Genomic DNA, 19,343 nt, shown 5'->3' on the forward strand with positions numbered 1-19,343 from the left:
GCCAGATTGTAGACTCTTGGAAAGGAAGAACTAGCATATTAATTATATATTACCTATAACTAGTACTGTTATACCTATTGTAGATGGTTAGTAAACAAATATCTTTTAAATTTAGTAAGCCTCATTTTTTTTGCAAAACTGTTACATGTGAAGGCAATTTAGCTCAGTGGAAAGGACTGTGGATTCAGAAAACCTGAATTCAGAGCCCACTTCTGATGCTTACTACCATTGTGAGTGTGGGCAAACCCCTCCACTTCTTCATCTGTTAAATAAGGGAGTTGCACTAGATTATCTCTAAATCTATGATCCTATGGAAATCCTTATAAATTGAACATTTTTAAATGGGGCTTCAGTATTGAAAGGAGTCAGTTTAAACAGTATAAATTTTTTTTTATTTTACTAGTTTGAAACTTCAAAATAATTCTTATTCTTCTTTTCCCTTATTCCCTATGTCCAATAAGGTATTAAGTCCTTTTTATTCTACATCCATTTATCCCATCATTCCCCTTTATTCAATAAATATTGCCTCTACCCATTTCCAGGACCATCTCTTTGATCCACTATTATGATAGTCTCCTATTTGGTCTACTTTACTGTACTTTTCCCCCTATCCAATCTATTCTTCATAGAAATGCCAAAGTGATCTTCCTGAGGCACAGGTTTTACCAGGCCCCCTTCCCTGCTCAGCCAGCTTTAGTGGCTCTCTCTGGACATTATGATAAAATATAAAGCCTAATGTTGATACTGTCCATATACTCTGGCTCTATTTCTCAATGTAGTCTTTGTGCCATACAGATTGGATTATTTTCCAAAGTTGATATGCCAATTTCCTCCCACTTTATATTTCACAGAGGCCATCCCTCCTACTGGAAATGTACTATCCCTCTTCACGTTTCAGAATCCTATCTCCATTCAAGACTTAGAAAGTTCAGATAGTACCTTCTCTGGCACTTTAATCATCTTCTTTGCCCTTTTCCCTTCCTCCTTATTATAATTATGTTCATACATGTCATTCCCCCAATATAGAATGTCCCATGAGAACTCTTTGTTTGAATTTCCAATATTGAGCTCATAGTGCCTTGTATTTAGTAGACACATAATAAATTTTGGTGAATTATAATGACATAACTAACAAACATAACTATAGTATGGAAATTTTAAATAATTAATGGTGTGCACTTCCATAATTAAAAATGGAAAAGGAATTTAAAATACTTTTTCCTTGCAAAATAATTTCCTTTATCTCTATTTAGACCATACATAGGTTAGTTTAAAGTTAGGCCTAGAGATAAGAAGTATTGAAGGCAACCACATTTTAAGACTGATTGCCTTAATCCACAGATAATGCGCATCTTTGAAAACATTTGGGGGTGTGACTGACCTGCAAGCTGCCAAATTTAATGCTGGCATAAAATCAAGAAAATTGTTCTATTTTTTTTTTTTTTTCTTTTTAGGGTTGGCTTAGTTGAATCTAAAATTCGTGTACTTGTCGGAAATTTGGAGCGGAATGAATTTATTACTCTTGCCCACGTTAATCCGCAGTCATTCCCAGGGAACAAGGAACATTATAAAGAGTAAGTTTAATATCATTATTTGAACCAGTGCTACTTGATATTTTAGTGTTTAAGGGATATTTAATCATCAGTTATAGTGGTGGAATTTATAAATTTTTATGCTTAGGCTAGCAGAGGATCTTTTAAGTCTAAAAATTTGGAAATCTTTTTTTAAGTATTTAGTTTTTATTGTTAAATTTAGGGGATTATCCTAATATTACTATTATTTTTTATTTTTACAAGGAGTGACTATGTATCTATGTGGTTTCTTGGAATAATTTTCCGGCGAGTTGAAAATGCAGAAAGTGTTAACATAGATTTAACATATGATATTCAATCATTTACTGATACAGGTAAGACTAAATTTTTGTTTGTTTTAATTTGGAGCTAATTTCATGAATAAAAGGCTAGATGTGAGTCTATCAGGTATATACTATAGGCCTTTTTGACCATTCAGTATTTATCAGTAGCTAAATATTATCACTGAAAAAATTATTAAAATTATTGTTCTAATAGCAATCATGTAAAGTATTAAGTGATTTCTAAATGTTTCTTTTTTTTTCTATAGTGACACTTCATTTTTTGAACTCTTGCCAGAGCTGTTTGTTTGAATTCATTCTATAGCTATATATCTATCAATGATAACCTCATGAAAATTTAGGAGATATACATCATCAGTGATGCCTAGTAGAAAAATAATTGATCTTAGTATCACAACTGTATATAACTTGTTTTTAGTAACAGAAATACTGTGAAATTTTTTAGTTATTTCTGAAATGTGAAGAAGCTTGAAGAATAGAGTTTGAATTTCTAGGTGTTTTATAAGTAAGATTAAAAGAAGGTCTTGAAAGCCAGGGAGAGAAATTTTATACTTTGTAGAGTTTTGAATGTTCTGGATCATAGAGGAGGGGGAAGAGTAATATGAGGTAGACATGGGCAAAATCAAGAAGGTCTAAAATACATTCTTGAAGAGCCTTTGCTTCCTGCCAGATGGCTACTGTAGCATAACAAGAAGGTATGACAGGCTAGACTTGGAAAGTTTGAGGTTCAAATCCTACCTCAGATAAGTAGCTCTGTGTTGATGTTCAAGTTCCCTACCCTCTCTCTGAGCCTCAGTTTTTCTTATCTGGAAAATGGAAGTCATAATAGCCCCTACCTTACAGAATCAAAGGAGACAGGTAAAGCATTGTGTAAGTACTATGTAAATGTAAGGTGCTGTTGCAAAACAGCAGATTCCAAATTTTTTCAATAGAAACACTGATGAAGTCTGTGAGAATACTTATTGGTTTTTAACTAATTAACAATAAACCAGTTAACAGATGGAATTCATGTGAATTATGAGGCATATTAAAGTCAGAAACTTATCTCAGTTGCAGCTCCAGGATTACATATGTCATTGATGTAATTTCATCAGTCTCATGAAAGAGCCAAGTAGTCTCAGTCTTTGCCTAGAACCTAACCATGTAGCCATAAATTTCAGGTGATTAAGCTTCTTTTTTGATTACTTAATTTAGAGTGCTTTTTTTGCCTAAAATATTAAAGTGAGCCAAACCTCAAAGTCAGACAAGGCATATTTGGCCTGCAAGCCATAAATACAATTTTTAGTTTCTAAAAAGTTGGCTATAGAAGATAAATAATAATAGCCTTTTCCCCTCCAGAAAAAATATTTTTAACTTTGTTTTCCCTTGATCCCTAGGATATTTAATCAATAAGGCATAAGGGGAGGGATGCATGCCACTGTGAGCTAAATTGTATCCACATCTAACACATAGGTCACAAAAGACAGCTTCAGGAAGAATTGAGAGTTGGCTATTATAATGAGCCTCCCCAGGTCAGCTCACATAAAAAGATAAATATAGGGCAGAAGATATCGGAATTCAGATGCAGGACTTATGTAGCACTTTGAGATTTAGTAAATGTTCTACATTTGACTTCATTTCACATTGATTAATAAAAACTTTGTTGATTTAATCTTGACTGGTATAGTTCTTTTAAAAAAATATTTTAGTAATACTTTTTATTTTGTATATCTTTTCCCAGAAATCCTACCTTGAATCCTTTCATAAAAGAGAAAAATAATAAAAGTGAAACAAACCTGTCTATCAATTCCTAGTGGCATCACTAGTGACAGATTGCATCAATAATTCCCTGCCAATAGAGTAATCCTCTGGACCCAAGATTAAATGTTTCTGATTTGCATTCTGGTGTCTTTTAACATTTTCCTTTACATTATTTTAGTCATGTATGTTTCTTTCTCTCCTTTGTGTCAGTTAATACAATTCTTCCCACATTCCTCTGATTGTCTCATTCTTTTTTTCTTAAGACACAGTTAGATTTCACCGCATCATCCTTCTTTCAGCCATTCCCATGTAATAGGTGCCTCATCTAAAGAGTAGTGATGTGAATGTGTTAAGAATTTATGAGATTTCCTGTCATTAAATAAGTTAGTGGCATGAGTTAATTGATTTCTCCCAAGATTTGAACCAATTCACAGCTCTGCCAACAATATACTATTATGCCTAATTTCTCACAACCTCTGTAACATTGCTTATTTTCATAAAAGATGAAGATAAAAGATCTTCTATGCCAATTTGATTTATGTGACACTAAACTTCATTTGTTTTAATTTGCCTTTTCATTCTGCCTGACTAGGTTTTGAGGTATGGTTTAGTACTATTTTTGTCATTTTTATGTGGGTCTTAGATTGAACAGAAATATAATCAGATGTTTCAAAAGATATTGCTAATCTGGTCTTCTTTGAATCAGTTGTGTTCTAATGGCGACATGATAATGAACATGTTCTAAGATATTAGTCTCATGTGTGCCTGTACATAAAACTGGCTTATTAAGAAAAGCCAGAGCTGTTGCAGTTTAAAAGTTAGATTCTCACAAAAAAAGATGCTGTTTTACAGTATATAGGCAAGCAAACAACATAAACATGCTAAAAGAAGGAATGAAGATTGAAGCAACTCATGTAAAGAAAAAGCAACTTCATCATTATCTTCCTGCAGAAATTTTGCAAAAAAAAAAGAAGGTAAGTGTTTAACTTAGTTTTTAGTTGATTTAGTTAATTCCTAATTTTTTACCCTAATAAGAAGAGATATGATTTAAATGGAGCAAAATCCTAGACAGAAAAGATAACTGCAAGCTATCTGTGTTTGTATTTCAGAATAGATCAGTATAGACAGCTTTGCCTTCCTAAATAGACTGATAGCAAGTTATACAATTCCATGACCAATCACAGAATTTGCATTTATGTGAACAAAGCCATTCCCAATTTGCCTTTGTTCATCCACAAAAGGATGGCCTGCTTGCAGATAATTAAGTCGATCATGTTCTTTCTGTCACCAGTTGGCTTTTGTTTGTGTTTAATTTTTAATTTTGTGAGTTTTTTCTTTCTCAGCAAAGCCTTCAAGATATCAATCGAAGTGCTAGTGGACTTCAGTCAAAGAGATCATCCCTGGATGGAAATTGCTTGGATAGTTCCAGAGACACTGATAATGGAACACCTTTTAATTCCCCTGTGTTATTAAACAAGCATCCCAAGCCTGAGAGTCCTCCTGTGGTAGAAATGGAAAGGTCTGTATTGTTGATTTAATCTTTCATCAAATAGCTTTTTTAGGATACATTTTGAACTAAAATATGAATCTTTTTTTAAACATCTTTTTCTTTTGTACCTAAATGACATTTTAAAAAAAGTTAGCAACGCTAAGTGGTGTCATTAGCATAATGGTATTTTCCAAACATAGACTACAGCTCTTCAGATTTTTGAAATGACAAGTAAGAAATGCTCAGCCAGAAAACAAATTTTAAGGGTTCTTGGATATAGTCTTTTAGTGAAAATGTTTAATTACTCATTGGATAATGAAATCATATAAAGGGAATATATTATGGCAAGTCAACAAATAGGAATGACTAAATTTCCTTTTTGCATTTGAGGTTTTAAAAAATCTCATTGACTCCCCATCTTCCACAAGCCCTAAGTTTAATGTGGAATTTTATTATGTTGATTTATTTTTTAAATCATTAGAAAATTTAGATTATCTTTTCTTTTCAACAGCAGCTGTGCTGAACCTGATGAAACAGCACCTGCCAGCATTGCAGAAAAGCCTTTGGATGTTGTTCCTTCACCTCCAATTCAAGGATTGTCTATCCCAGTTATTGGTTCAAGTATGTATCAAAACTTTTTGCTACTATATGATTCCACTGTGTTTATTATAGTCTAAAAGAATTCCTCTTTTGCAGAAATTGATTCAACAATGAAAGCCATATCACCTCCAACTATCTGTACTATTCCTACTGTAGTAGGAAGAAATGTCATTCCTCGTATAATAACATCTCATAATCTAGTCCAAGGACAGCAGCACCAAAATGGAATGTTAAGTGTAACATCTAAAAGTGCTATATCCAAGAGATCTCATTCGCCTTCTTTAGATGGATCTCCTAAAAGGTTGAAAGACATAGAAAAGGTATGGGCATTGTTTTAATTATTTCTTTTAAAAATTACTTTAGAGATTTCTCAGTCCTCTTGAGTAAACAAAGTACCTAAATGTTGTTTTATTTTACTTTTTCTCTTCTGTGTGTTTAGTTTCTTTTTATGAGCATTTATTAATTCTCCTTCTCGCTGCACCCCTCATCCACATTGGACTTAGAAGAAAGAAGAAAATCTTTGATAATTATATATTTTCAAACAAAAACAAATGCCTACATTGGCCATGTCCAAAAATGTATATCTCATTCTGCATTTTAAGTCTATTCACCTCTCTGGCAAGAGGTGGGCAGCATGTTTCATCTTCATCATTTGGACTATGATTTATATTTGCTCTCCTAATTTCTTATAAAATTATCTATTTCATAATTTCTTATAGTAATTGATTACATTCATATGATTTGTGTAGCCATTCACCAGTGCATTGGGTACCCAATTAATTTCTCATTCGAGGCTACTAGGAAAAGAACTACTATATTTTTGTGTATGTGTTTGGTTCATTTTCTTCTTTGATCTAATGATATTATACTTGAATCAAACCTGTTTTGGGGCTGTAGTTCCAAATTGCCTCCCACAGTGTAGGATGAATATACAGCTCTACTACTAGAGCATTTTAATGATTATTGCTTTATGTTATAGGTGAAATCTAATGCTGATAGATGACTTCCCACTTTTGTTGTTATTATTATTTCCCTTGAGATCTTGACCTTTTGTTCTTCCATGTGAATTTAATTATTCTAGCCCTACAAAGTTAAGTAAATTAATTTAGGCATGGTATTTTTTAGGTACAGTATCATTTTATTATATTGGCTTAATTTACCCATCACATTAATTTTTTTAATAGGAAATGCTTTTATTTATTACATTGTTCTTATTCAAATTTCCATTTATCTGATTTCTTAAAAGCAAATTGAATATTTTCAGCACTTCAGAATTAAAACATTGTAGTACCTAGACACTGGGAAGAGATAAAAAGTTTAAATTCGCGCACCCTTTCCACCCTTATGGAAATTATATTCTCAGTATGAATATTTCTTCCCTTGCCACAGATTAGAATCCCTTAATGCAATCACTTTGGTAATTGTTGTTCTCAAAAAAGTCATTGCCTCTTTGCCAGTGTTTTATTTAAAACCCAAGAATTTAGCTGTGCTAGTTCTGAAGGATACGTTAGCCTATTATTGAGCAGACCTGACACAGCTTGAGCTCTTCTGCAAATCTACTTCTTTTCTGCCTCCCTCATCCCACCCACCATACCTCACCCTATTGTATACAAAAATATTCTACAATAGGATTCTGTGCAGGAATTTCAGCCTTATTGTTTGGGGGAATAAAATGGATGTCAACAAACTACAATCGACTTTATAAAATTGAACCTAATTTTAAAATGTAAAAGTGATTCTTAGCTCCTGAACTGTACAAAAAACAGACTGTGCCAGCTGTAGTTTGTCATCCCCTGATCAAGATGAATAATGAAAGAAACTAGGGAAAAACAGAAAACCTGGGCATGTTTTAAACTATGGAAGAATCATGTCAATAGCTTGTATCCTAAACACCCATATATTAGTGATAGGTCTTAGACACCATATCATCAGGGGATTGTGAATTTTGGATTAAATACCCATTATAATTATCTGCTTAGATAATGGTGTGGTCTCCTTTATGTCCAGTAGGTGGTGGTAAATTCATGAGTTATTTTTTGAAAGAATTTCATAGCAGACTTCTCACTAAAGGATGATCTTTCACATTGTAGAAATTGAGAAAGACATATAAAGAAAGATATGTTAAATTCTATTCATCCTTCCCTGACTTTATCCCACTTTTTAATATATTGGCTGTTGCACTATATTTTTTTATTCTCTAAATTATAAAGATTGTGACTATAAATGTAAATTAAAACCAAGTGATTTTAATATTTATTTGATTCTTATTTTTATAGTTTATTGGACTTGATTCAGCTTTCAGAGAATCTTGTACCCCTAAAGATGGAAAGAGAAAACCAATAGTAAGTATGTAATGTTCATTCTAAGTACTTGGAAAGAATTACATCATAAGGTTTATAATATATGAGAGAGAATACTTTCTGAGAATCAGGGCAGTTAAATCTATCTTGTTTTGTGTGTGAGCTCACACATATGTTAATTTTAAGTACAATTGTTTTTCTTAATAGATCCGAATCATTTATCACAAATTTATTCATAGTAAATGAAAAAGTCTCACTTGCTTGCTTTTGACCTTTCAGGATAATCTTGGAGGAGAATCTATGCCTATTCCAACTATTGACACATCTAGACTACAGGTAAAATTCTTTCAGTTATTTAAATAACATATACTTGAAATAAATACATAAAAGCAAACAAATATTAAACTCCATATTATTAACTTTGTAAATACTCTAGGGAGTTCAGAGAAGAAACTATTATGAGCTAGGGAAATTAAGCTTCATGGATGACTTATTGTCTTAATTTTTTCTTCTTTTATTGTCTTAGTTTTTAAGAAACATGGGGTTTAAACACAGAAATCTGTTGTGGCAGTATAAGATCATCGTCCTTTGTTATAGTCTTTATTATCAATTATAATTGGTACTTTTACAGTATATTATTTACATGTGCTGCTATTAGGAGAACAAAATGGTATGCATAATATATCTTTTTCCATATAAACCTTGAATCTAATATTGAGCAAATAGTTGCATTCTAGGAAAATACGTCATTTAATTAAATAGTAGCTTCGTCTCTGTCAAGAGAACCCCAAATGGGGTCATGTACAGTTAGACACAACTGAAATCAATAGTAATAACACCATATTACAGAGAATAGACCCTTAATAGAAGTAGAAGTTTTAAGTAAATGAAAGAACATAATATAGAGATAGAGAAGGCTTTCTGAGTTTCTTGAACATCTTGTGTTCCTGACGAATATGTGTTCCACAGCACTGTGGAGAATTAAAATAGAGAGTATATTTCGCTCTCAGTAAGAAGTTAATGCAGTATCCATCACGCAGTTGTATTTCATTCCATACTTTGCTAATTCCCACACGATGGGATCACTGTTTCTGTAATCTTAGTGTATTTATAAGATATGTCTCCTTCCAACAATCCAAGTTTACAGTTAATTTATTTCTCTGTATCTCTGTATTAGTAGCAAGTATCAAACAAATTTCAATTCACTGGTAGAATTTTTGCCCTTTCCAAGGCAGTTAGTAATTTTATTCTTGGGTGATCTATGTCCCTCCCAACTTTCCTGTACCATATGTGTGACAGCAATGTCAGGCTTAAGGAAGAACTACAGTCTCTCTGCCTTATCAGGAAAATTACTTTCCCTTCTTTATGTAAGCAGAGTAAAGGAAAGAGGTATAAGTAATAAGAATTTCTCTCTTTGTTGAAACTCTCTTTTTTCCCTGCTTTCCCATCTACTTTTCCCTCTCTTGTCCCCCACTCCCTAGGAATGTGGAACTCCTCCATTACATGAAAACGCTAGAGTGAGAAGTTATTTATGAATATTTGAAGACACTTAACACACCAAGGGCATTTATTTGTATTAAATTAAGAACTAAAAGATTTGTAGCAGGGTAGGGAACTAGAGTTGCCATTTACTTGGTATCTAAATTAGTGTTCAGTATTTTAAAATCTGTTCATTTTTCCTGATTATTTTTTTTTTCCTTAGAGACTTCCCAGTAAAGAACTACCAGATTCATCATCTCCTGTTCCAACAAATAACATCCGCGTCATTAAAAATTCCATCCGTCTAACCCTTAACCGGTAAAAGGCAATGTGCCTCATCACATAAAAGAAAATATGCAATGGTTTAGTGGCTCACAAGCAGCTACTCTCTTTTTTTATTGCAGTTGCTGTCCCACATAAAATACGGTGAGAGTTAACAGTCATCAGCCTGGAAACCCTGATCTGGTTTTGAATTTTTATGTCTTCACTTTGACCTGCAGATGGTTCCTGTTACTGTATGTAACTTTTCCAGAATCACCTGCTGTCAGACTGTCTACTATATTATGGCTTTAAGTTTAGGGGTTTTATTGCCTTAACTTTAGATGCTTGCTTCCTCTGTTATGGGGGACCCATCCTCACCCTTGTGGACTACCATAGAACAGTCCTGATTTTTTCCCCCTCCTCCAGTCTTGTGTTATAATCATTGTCTGAAACTGAAAAGTTAAAAACAAAAAAAAAATTGTCCTATAATTGTAATCTACTATATGTCAACATATTTACTTTAGTCAGTGAAGCCCTGTTGTGAAATGTCAGATACATGAATTTGAGGTATCATTTCTGCTTTTCCAATTTGTGTAGATATACTTGTCTGTTCATCTATTGTTGATTTAAATTATTTTTCCCACAGGTTGGCACATAGAATATTTAAACTAAATTTTTGTGTGCATTTCTGTCAAAATGGTGCTTGGTTACTAGAGAGTATTAGTCTAGTGATTAATGGCAAGCACGAAGCACCATGTATTCTTTCTAACTTGCCTCCCATGGAGGTCTGTGAAATGCATCTTTACTAAAAATCAAAACATAACCAGGATAACTGAAAGTCAGTGTATGAATGGTAGAATTATTATATACCATATCCCATGTCATCCTTGGTATTTATCTCATGTTTTTGCAAGCTTTTGTAGAACCACAAAACATTCCAGTACCAATGAAAATTAATACCATAATATAAGAGATTACATCTTCATGGTGTGGAATTAACTGGGCATGACAACTCTACACCATCATTTTACACCACAACCTTAAAAAGTGTTTTTTTTTTTCCCCACCCTTCCCCCCCACTGACAGGCATGCAGAAACAAGCAGTAGGTTTTATTGAAATCTAAAAGGCATTTTTGAATGACCATTACAACTGACCATTAATTGGCTCAGGGCCTTTGTAATCTTCATTTAACAAATACATATGTTGTCTTTTTTTTTACACTGCTTTTTTCAGTGCATTTCTTAGTAATTTTTTAAGTTTCATGAAAGCATGCAGTTTATTAAAAAAAAAAAAAAAAACCATAACCATGTAATTCCTCTTGTAATATGTTTGATTCAATGTTTTGTAAATGAAGTCGTATGTATTTTCAGAGTATTTTTGTATGTACTGTAAGATACCATCTTTTCAAAGAGAAAACTTTAAAACCTTTACTGTCTCGCTTTAATTTTTTACATGGATTATGCTAAAAAACAAAAAAAGAACTTTTAGGAATGGAAGAAGCACGTTTAAAAGTAGTGCACATTACGTCATCTACATTGTTTATATATTTCTCTATATGTATATCTATATACATATATAGATATTTAGGTATGTGTATCTATATATTTATATGCATATATATATATATTATCATCTTCAGCTGTCTTCTTACTTAACATTCATTGAGGATAGTAGACAAAAAGCAAACTGGTACTTTCACTTTTCCAAATTTCGATTCAAATGGGAAAAAATTTCTTTGGTTGGCATGTATATTTTATTGAATAGAAATTGTGGGTATATGTGTAGTAGATTAGGTAACAGTAACTAATAACCTTTTTGCAAACTTCGGCCCTTAAGTTGAAAGATTTTGGCAGTTCAATTCAGTTCAGTATTCAGCTATATTCCAAACCTGTTAACATTTTTTTGTTTTTTAATGAATTTTTCTCCCCTCATATTCATGATCTGGAAAAATGGAAATTTATAGTGTCTGATTTGTGAAAAGGGAAATATTAAAGCTTTCTAAGAGAAAGGACAAAAGAAAGAAGAAAAATGATTATTAATCCTTAATTTTTTAAATACTAACAACCCATTTAGTATTTTCCTTAGAAACTTAACGGTGTACTTTCATCTTTGCCTTTATCTTAAAACACTTAAATGGACACTACATTCCTTGTTAGTGTCTATTTCCCTTTGAATAAGATTGCCTGGATAATTCCTGTCTTTTAATATTTGGCAGTTATCCAATTCCTTAACTTTTAAAGACTACTATTGGATTTGATGAATTATTTCTGATGTAGAGCACTGTATTTTAATTTTTTTTTAAATAGTCGTTTCCAACCCATTCAAATATGGAATTTTTCCTTTATGTACTAAGAAAGTTTTTACCCTACTTCATTTCCACTAAGCTTGAAATCAGTCCCTGTTTCTCTCTTTTTGTGTTGGATGCCCAATCAGCATTTGTCAAAGAGAATATGAAGTTATATAAGCATCACTGGATTCATATAGCATCTAGAGTTCACTTCAGATTTCAGCTTTAAATACAGTATTCTTAAACTCTTATGGTAATCTTGTGGTAAGCCTAATATTTTGTTCCATAAGATTAAAGGGTAAGCCACATCAGATGCGCTCCAAAACTGAGTTAGGCAAAAGCTAAATGTTTTCTACCCTAAACAAGAGGTAGAACTTTTAAGATTGATTATATTTCTTGTGCTTATGGAGAGGAAAGGGAAGAATGTAAGACTTGCAAATCTGTGCAAAGACACTAAGCTTTAGTTTGAGTTACATAAGACAATTGCACAGAGATAAATTCAGTCAGAAAACATTCTTGAATTGAGAACTTTATTTTTTCAAAGGCATTAAATTCTGCTTGGTTTCTAGTGACTAGCTACTGGGAAAATAGTGCTTAACAAACTATCAACTAAAGTTTTAAAACTACAAGAATTCCCCATTTAACAAGATATATATATATATATGTGTTTGTGCATGTGTGTGTGTGTATATACACACACACACACACACACACACACACATATATCTTGTAATTCTCTTTACAGTGGGGCTAATCAAGGGAGAAGGAATTGGGTAAAGGAATTAAGTATTTTGGTGCTTGCTTCCTACAAAGAGATTAACTTTATTTTAAATCAAAAGAACTTACAGCAATGGCATTAAGGCATTGCTTGCTAAATTGACACATAAATTTACAACATGGACTGAATTTGTTTTCCCCACTATGTTTTAAAGGAGCAAGTGTTTTAAAAATAGTCATAAAACATGGAGTATTTTACATTTGATCAGTATTCCCCCTCTTTTGGATGGGGTGTGCCTGGGATAAGTAGTAATACTATGTAGTATGACTTAACAAGAGAGGGGAGAGGTAGATGGACTAATAAACTTTACTCCTTTTTCTTATTCCAGGAAAAAGAAAGAATTCTTAAACAGTCTTGGGCTAAGCTTTGCTTTTAGCAAGGTACATTAAATTACAAATAGGCGCATCTCATTACAAATAGCTAACATGAGAACCAAGTTCTTAGACTGACACTTGGGAAGTTTTCAAGCCAGTTGAAGTAGGACATTGAAGAGGTTAGAATTAAATTCTGACATTTGGGCCAGAAACAAAGAAATTTGTTTTGAAAGTGTTAATATTCTTTTACTAGTTTGCCTTATATAAGTGGCATTAATGTCTATGTCATCTAATTGAATGATAAGCCTTTACTATAAAGAAGATTAAATTCAGAATGGTTCCAGATAATAGAGAAGCACTTACTGGACCTTTCTAAATAATATTTACTTAAGCTCTAAGGTTGCTGGTAGTGGTTGTAGTTAAGGGATAGTCATTGATAGAAAAATGAAAGTTCAGTCTACATTTGTCTTCAGGGTAAATCTAAACCCATAACTTCCTCTTTGCATTTTCCTTTTAAAGCCTGTGTTAAATATAAGATCCTACCCAGTATTCACATTTTTTTTTTTAAACTATTTTTCTGATCTTTTTAAGGCAGTATTATTTCCCAGAATTGTCAGGGTTGCAGCAAAAGACAGCCTTGTTGTTTTGTAAAGCACTTTAAATATCTTTGAGAAAAATGGTGCTGTGAACGTTATTATCATGTGAATTAGTACAGCTGCTTTTCTTTTCTAGATGGATGTTGGTGTAATTCTCAACTTTTCTGCCTTTGGGATTGTCTTTATTTCTTGGTTGTACACATGGACCTAATTATGTGTCGAATAAACTAATCAAATAAACTTGCTTCAGCAGCTCCGTTAATGGTTTAGATTTATTGAAAGATGAAATATGAACCAAAGTGTTATCAGAAATACCATTACTACTTTCTGAATACAAATGTGCTCATTTGTGCTATAGGAAATGTGACCAGAGTGAATATTTCCTGCTACTTTATAGGCAGCACTCTAAAGTAGAAAGTTAAGATCTGGAGTCCAAGAACTTAGGTTTGAATTCTGGCTCTGCTGGTGGATAATCTTGGCCAAGTCACTTCTTTGGACTTCAGTTTTCTTATTGTAAATAAAGTAGTTAAATCAATTGAGCTTGGAAGTCCTTTCCGCTCTAAGGCTATGATCCTATGACCTTGTTTACACATTTAAGTACTTTTTTTTTTTTTTTTTTTAGGAGAAAAGGAATCAGATAACCTAGTAGGCATACTTTAGAAAAGTTCATTAAAAGTCTCTTCTGCTTTGCTGCTCCTTCATTGTTCTTGATTTAAAAAGGCTAACCTCAGTGAGAAAGGTGTGCCTCTGACATGCAAGGTCAATGAGCAGGTCAACATGTCCATGTTTCCAGATAAACTCTTAAGGTAGCAGATTTCAAAAATTCTTTATAGAGCACAAGTTCTTAACAAAAGCAAAATGGCTCCAGTAATTCTTTCTGTTGGGAAGAAACAAAATGTAAATAAAGTCAAGGGTAATATTTGGGAGAAAGCTACTTAACACTTTTGAAGAAAAGAGGTCAGAAAATGCCTTCCCTACAAGGTGGCACTCAAGCTGAGGTGGGAAGCTGGGGAGAGCCTGGAGGGATAGCTGCCTGCAGCTGGGGATTCCCTACCCCAGTGACATCATAAATTGGGATAAAAGTCAGACCTGTTATTTCCCTGCTGTTTGGAAACTCCCTCCACCAATGTGGGTTGGCACCCTTTCTCTCTCCAGTAAGAGACAGAGATGTCTACAGTCCTGAGAAATTAGGTGAATTATTCGGGATCACAAGTATAATATGTCACAGAGGAGACTTGAACACGTTTTCCCAGCTTTGAGGAAAGCCCTTTGTCTACCATACTGCCACTCAAAGACAGACAATAATCCAAAATTGACTAGCTATAGAAATAAATGTATTTTAGAGTGGAAATTTAGTTCAATCTATTTTACAAATTGAAAAGCTAAGCTCTAGAAGCACTGTAATTTACCCAGTGTTGTAGCCAGTTCATAGGAAAAAAGAAAGAAAAAACAACCATAAAGGGCTCAATGATAACATTTTTAAAAATGAACCTTATCCCCATCCTGGAGTCAAAGGGCACTTGGGCCTTTAAGAAAGACATGAAACAGCTGATTCTCCCCTTCCTTCCTCCAGTCCTGACCAACCCTGGTTTCTTCCGACCATGCTCCCCACACAAAAGAAAAGTAATTTAAAATGTTTTAATAATGATGCATGATAGAAGAGCTTAGGTAGGGGTATAGGCTCATCATGATGTATTTTCACCGAGGTGAGAGAAGCCTTTTTTTGTGTTTTTTTTTTAAATAATAGCTTTTTATTTTTAAAATGCATGCAAAGATAGTTTTCAACATTTACCCTTGCAAAACCTTGTGTTCCAAATTTTTTCTCCTTCCGCTAGATAGTAATCCAGCATGTTAAACGTGTGCAATTCTTCTTTACATATTTCCACAATTATGCTGCACAAGAAAAATCACATCAGAAAGGAACAAAAATGATAAAGAAACAAGCAAACAACAAAAAAGATGAAAATGCTATGTTGTGATACACATTCAGTCCCCACAGTCCTCTATAAGGTGAGAGAAATTGATGGCATGGGATAATTTCCTTTATGTTCAGCTGTGGTAGTGCTCCCCTTTCATTGGATGTCCCGAAACATTGCTCTTCTGGCAGAAATTGGGGTGGGATCCAGATGAAGGACAGTTTTGCCCCATATAAATAAGGAGGCACTAGCCAGCTGAGTATTTAATTATAGAGACATAGATAGCATCTGATTTGCTTATTAGTATGGCCTATTTTTTTTTTAAGCTCACTACCATTGATTGAGCCATTTCTTTTTTTAAAAAAACTTTATTAATAGCTTTTTTCAAAATACTTGCAAAGAAAGTTTTTAACATTCACCATTGCAAAACCTTGTATTCCAAATTTTTCTCTTCTTCACTCCCCTGCCCTAGAAAACAAGTAATCCAATATATATTAAATGTGCAATTCTTTTATACAATTTCCACATTTTTCATGCTGCACAAGAAAAATAAGATCAAAAAGAAAATGAGAAAGGAAAAAAAAAAAAGCCAACAACAAAAGGTGAAAATACTATGCTGTGATCCACTCAGCCTCCATCATTCTCTTTCTTGGACTCTCCACAAGTCAAATGGACTTGAATTGCCTTGAATCGCCTCATTGTTGAAAAGAACCACGTCCATCAGAATTAATCATCTCATAATCTTATTACTGTGTACAATATTACACAGCTCACTTCACTTAATATCAGTTCACGTAAGTCCTGATTTCTGAAGTCATCCTGTTGATCGTTTCTTAAAAGAACAATAAGATTCCCTAACATTCATATACCATGACTTATTCAGCCATTCTCTGACAGGCATCCAGTTTCCAGTTTGTTCCCACTACAAAGAGGGCTGCCACAAACATTTTTGCATATATGAGTCCTTTTCCCTCCTTTAGGATCTCTTTGGGATATAAGCCCAGTAGTAACACTGCTGGATCAAAGGATATGCACAGTTTGATAACTTTTTGAGCATAGTTCCAAATTGCTCTCCAGAATGGTTGGATCACAGTTCTACCAACAATGTATCAGTGTCCCCGTTTTCCCACCTCCTTTCCAACATCATCTTCACCTCATTGAGCTTTCTGGGCACAGGAAGTTAAGGGCATTTAGTCTGGTCTGGGGAATGTGTCCTTCACTTAGCAGCTATTGCTGTTATTAGAGAAACTTGCTGCTGCTTTGCTGGAGATTGCAAGACAGGAAGTCATTTTGTTTCCTTCAAAAATGGGACAATGCTGTAGAAAGGGGACTAAGCAAGAGAAAAGGATAGTATTAGGGAAAAGAGGCTGCCTGCAAATGAGATCCCAGGAGGACTTTTATATTTGTGGCCCACCTGGATCTAGAAGTGTTAAGTGTTTTGCTCAAACAAGAGAACTGTTCGGTTCTGCACATATATATTGTATCTAAGATCTACTGTAACCCATTTAACATGTATAGGACTGCTTGCCATCTGGGGGAGGGAGGGAGGGGAAAAGTCAGAACAGAAGTGAGTGCAAGGGATAATGTAAAAAATTACCCCGGCATGGGTTCTGTCAATAAAAAGTTAGTAAAAAAAAAAAAAAAAAGTATTTCTAAACTATATAGAAAATTAACTCAAATTTATAAGAATTCAAGCTATTCTCCAATTGATAAATAGTCAAGGAATATGAACAGACAATTTTCAGATGAAGAAATTTAAAGCCATTTCTAATCATAAAAAAAAAAAAAAAAAAAAGTGTTTTGCTCAAAGGTTAGAAGCCAGACTCTGTGGTTCCTTTCCATTATACAACTGTACCTCCATCCTTTCTGGTAATTGATTTCTTTCACTGGCTCCTTAGTTTCCTCCAAGTAATTCAAGCCAGCACCAATTACAAATACTATAAGCACTTGCTTTGTCCAGCAAAGAGCAGTTTTAAGATCAAGTTCCCCAAGACAAACAACAGCACTAGAAAGTGAAAGGAGCCCAAAGGGCCAGAGAGCCATCCCACCTTGCACATTACTTTCCCTTACCATTCCAAACTGTCAACCAAAAAACAATCAAAAATCTGCTTTGCAGATGTACCCAACTGGTGGCTGCTTCTGCAAGGTGCCTTGAGGATCATTAGCAAAAATCAACATTTCCACCATAAAGGTTGCAATTCTTTAACTCAAAGCATCATGACTCACAAGACCCCAGGAGCACACTAAGTTAAATTTGGCCAATATTTGTTGATTAGTTGTATCTCAGGGCTGTGCTATAATAATTGACATTTATATATCTTTAAAACTTACAGGGTTTTGGTTTTGGTTTTGGTTTTTATGTGTGTTCAAGGACGACTAGCATTTCTGGTGTGGGGGGTTGATTCCTTTTCAGGGCTTCTGCTCCTCTTGGCGCATACCCATGGCTCCAGGAAGCCGCAGCATGCAGAGCAGCCACCCCTCCATCCCCCAAACTTTCAGCAGATGGGCTAAATCAGGTTGAGGGTGACTGACAGGCTTCAAACCTGTTCCTGAGGTGGGGGACTCCACTCTTGGCAGAATGGGGGATGAGAACAATTTATTTCAATGACCATGAAGTCGAGCCCAAGCAGGTGCCTTGCGACAATTAGAATTTGGTCAGCAATTGAAAGCAAAGCCAGTCACTGCACTTCCCGGCCAGGGCTCAAGACACTGGGTTTGTCTAACTCTGGTGACAACTTTGTGCCACACTTAAAATCCAAAGCCAAGACATCACCCAGCATATCATTGGTCTTCCTTCCTAGGTTTATTTCACATTACTCAAAATGAATTTATGAACCTCCCAGTCCCGTCAGACTAGCATGCTAACTATTCCTTGTACAGAACATTACCTTTCTATGCCTTTTCACAAGTAGGCTTCCAAGTCTGGATAGATGCTCCTTTTCTTCCATTATAGAATTTCCTTTACCCCTTGTAAACCAGGCCTACCATTTCATTAATATGCCACTTAAAAGCTTTCAAGGTATTTTATCTTTCACTTGCTCCTCCCTAGATTGCCGCACATGCCATTTTCTACTATTGACATCACGAAAATTCAGATAACTATCCTTATAATCCAAACTTAAGACAATAGTAAATTACTGTCCCAGAAATTGTTATCTTTTAAATAGCAAAACTTCACAACCCATAAAGTTGGCCTTGAATATCTTTCCTGATGTTTCCCTAGTAGTTAACATTTCCCTAATCTTTTACTTACAAACTAAAACTTCCATATTCTGGGGCTTCTGACATACAGCAAATGACTCAGCATAAAAAGTTGAAGCTACATCTTTATATGGTGCTTTAAACAACATATACACTTTCATAATAGCCAAGATTTTCAAATGAAAATATGCTATTAAAGTAAAAAGTAGCAATAGTGGCTGTTTTCTAACTAAATATGCCTCATTACATATTTAATAGGTTTTAAATATCATTTTTTAAACAACCACAGCCTTTTAAAAGTCCAATTCATGGGTAACATGAAAAGTAAAAGAATTACTAGCTTACATTATGTCAAATTTGATGATATAGACTTAGGAAAACAATAACACAATAAACCAGATTGTTGAGGTCAGGAACCAAATGTTGAGGTGTAGACCACATGTGTTGAGGTCTACATTTGGGATACCTAAATGAAATTAGGGTTTAGTTAGGTCTAGTGGCGGGTTTG

At 34.0% G+C, this 19,343-nt stretch overlaps 1 protein-coding gene across 6 annotated transcripts in view; it reads left to right on the forward strand.

Moving 5' to 3' along the window:
• PAPOLG (poly(A) polymerase gamma) overlaps positions 1-13,980 on the forward strand; it is a 47,267-nt gene extending 33,287 nt beyond the window's left edge. For 2 of the 6 annotated variants that reach the window (XM_031950512.1, XM_031950513.1), the window contains exons 14-23: positions 1,455-1,574; positions 1,797-1,906; positions 4,466-4,587; positions 4,957-5,132; positions 5,614-5,723; positions 5,799-6,022; positions 7,979-8,044; positions 8,282-8,338; positions 9,705-9,799; positions 9,886-13,980. In XM_031950512.1, the coding sequence (XP_031806372.1) occupies positions 1,455-1,574; positions 1,797-1,906; positions 4,466-4,587; positions 4,957-5,132; positions 5,614-5,723; positions 5,799-6,022; positions 7,979-8,044; positions 8,282-8,338; positions 9,705-9,799; positions 9,886-9,901 (1,096 nt within the window). In that variant the 3' untranslated portion in view covers positions 9,902-13,980. Of the gene's footprint in view, positions 1-1,454; positions 1,575-1,796; positions 1,907-4,465; positions 4,588-4,956; positions 5,133-5,613; positions 5,724-5,798; positions 6,023-7,978; positions 8,045-8,281; positions 8,339-9,704 lie in introns of all 6 variants that reach the window. The other 4 variants (XM_031950515.1, XM_031950517.1, XM_031950514.1 and 1 more) reach the window with 3 other exon arrangements.
• The last annotated feature ends 5,363 nt before the right edge of the window (positions 13,981-19,343 follow it).

Source organism: Sarcophilus harrisii, chromosome 2 (assembly GCF_902635505.1).
Source record: "Sarcophilus harrisii chromosome 2, mSarHar1.11, whole genome shotgun sequence".
Classification (NCBI taxonomy): domain Eukaryota; kingdom Metazoa; phylum Chordata; class Mammalia; order Dasyuromorphia; family Dasyuridae; genus Sarcophilus; species Sarcophilus harrisii.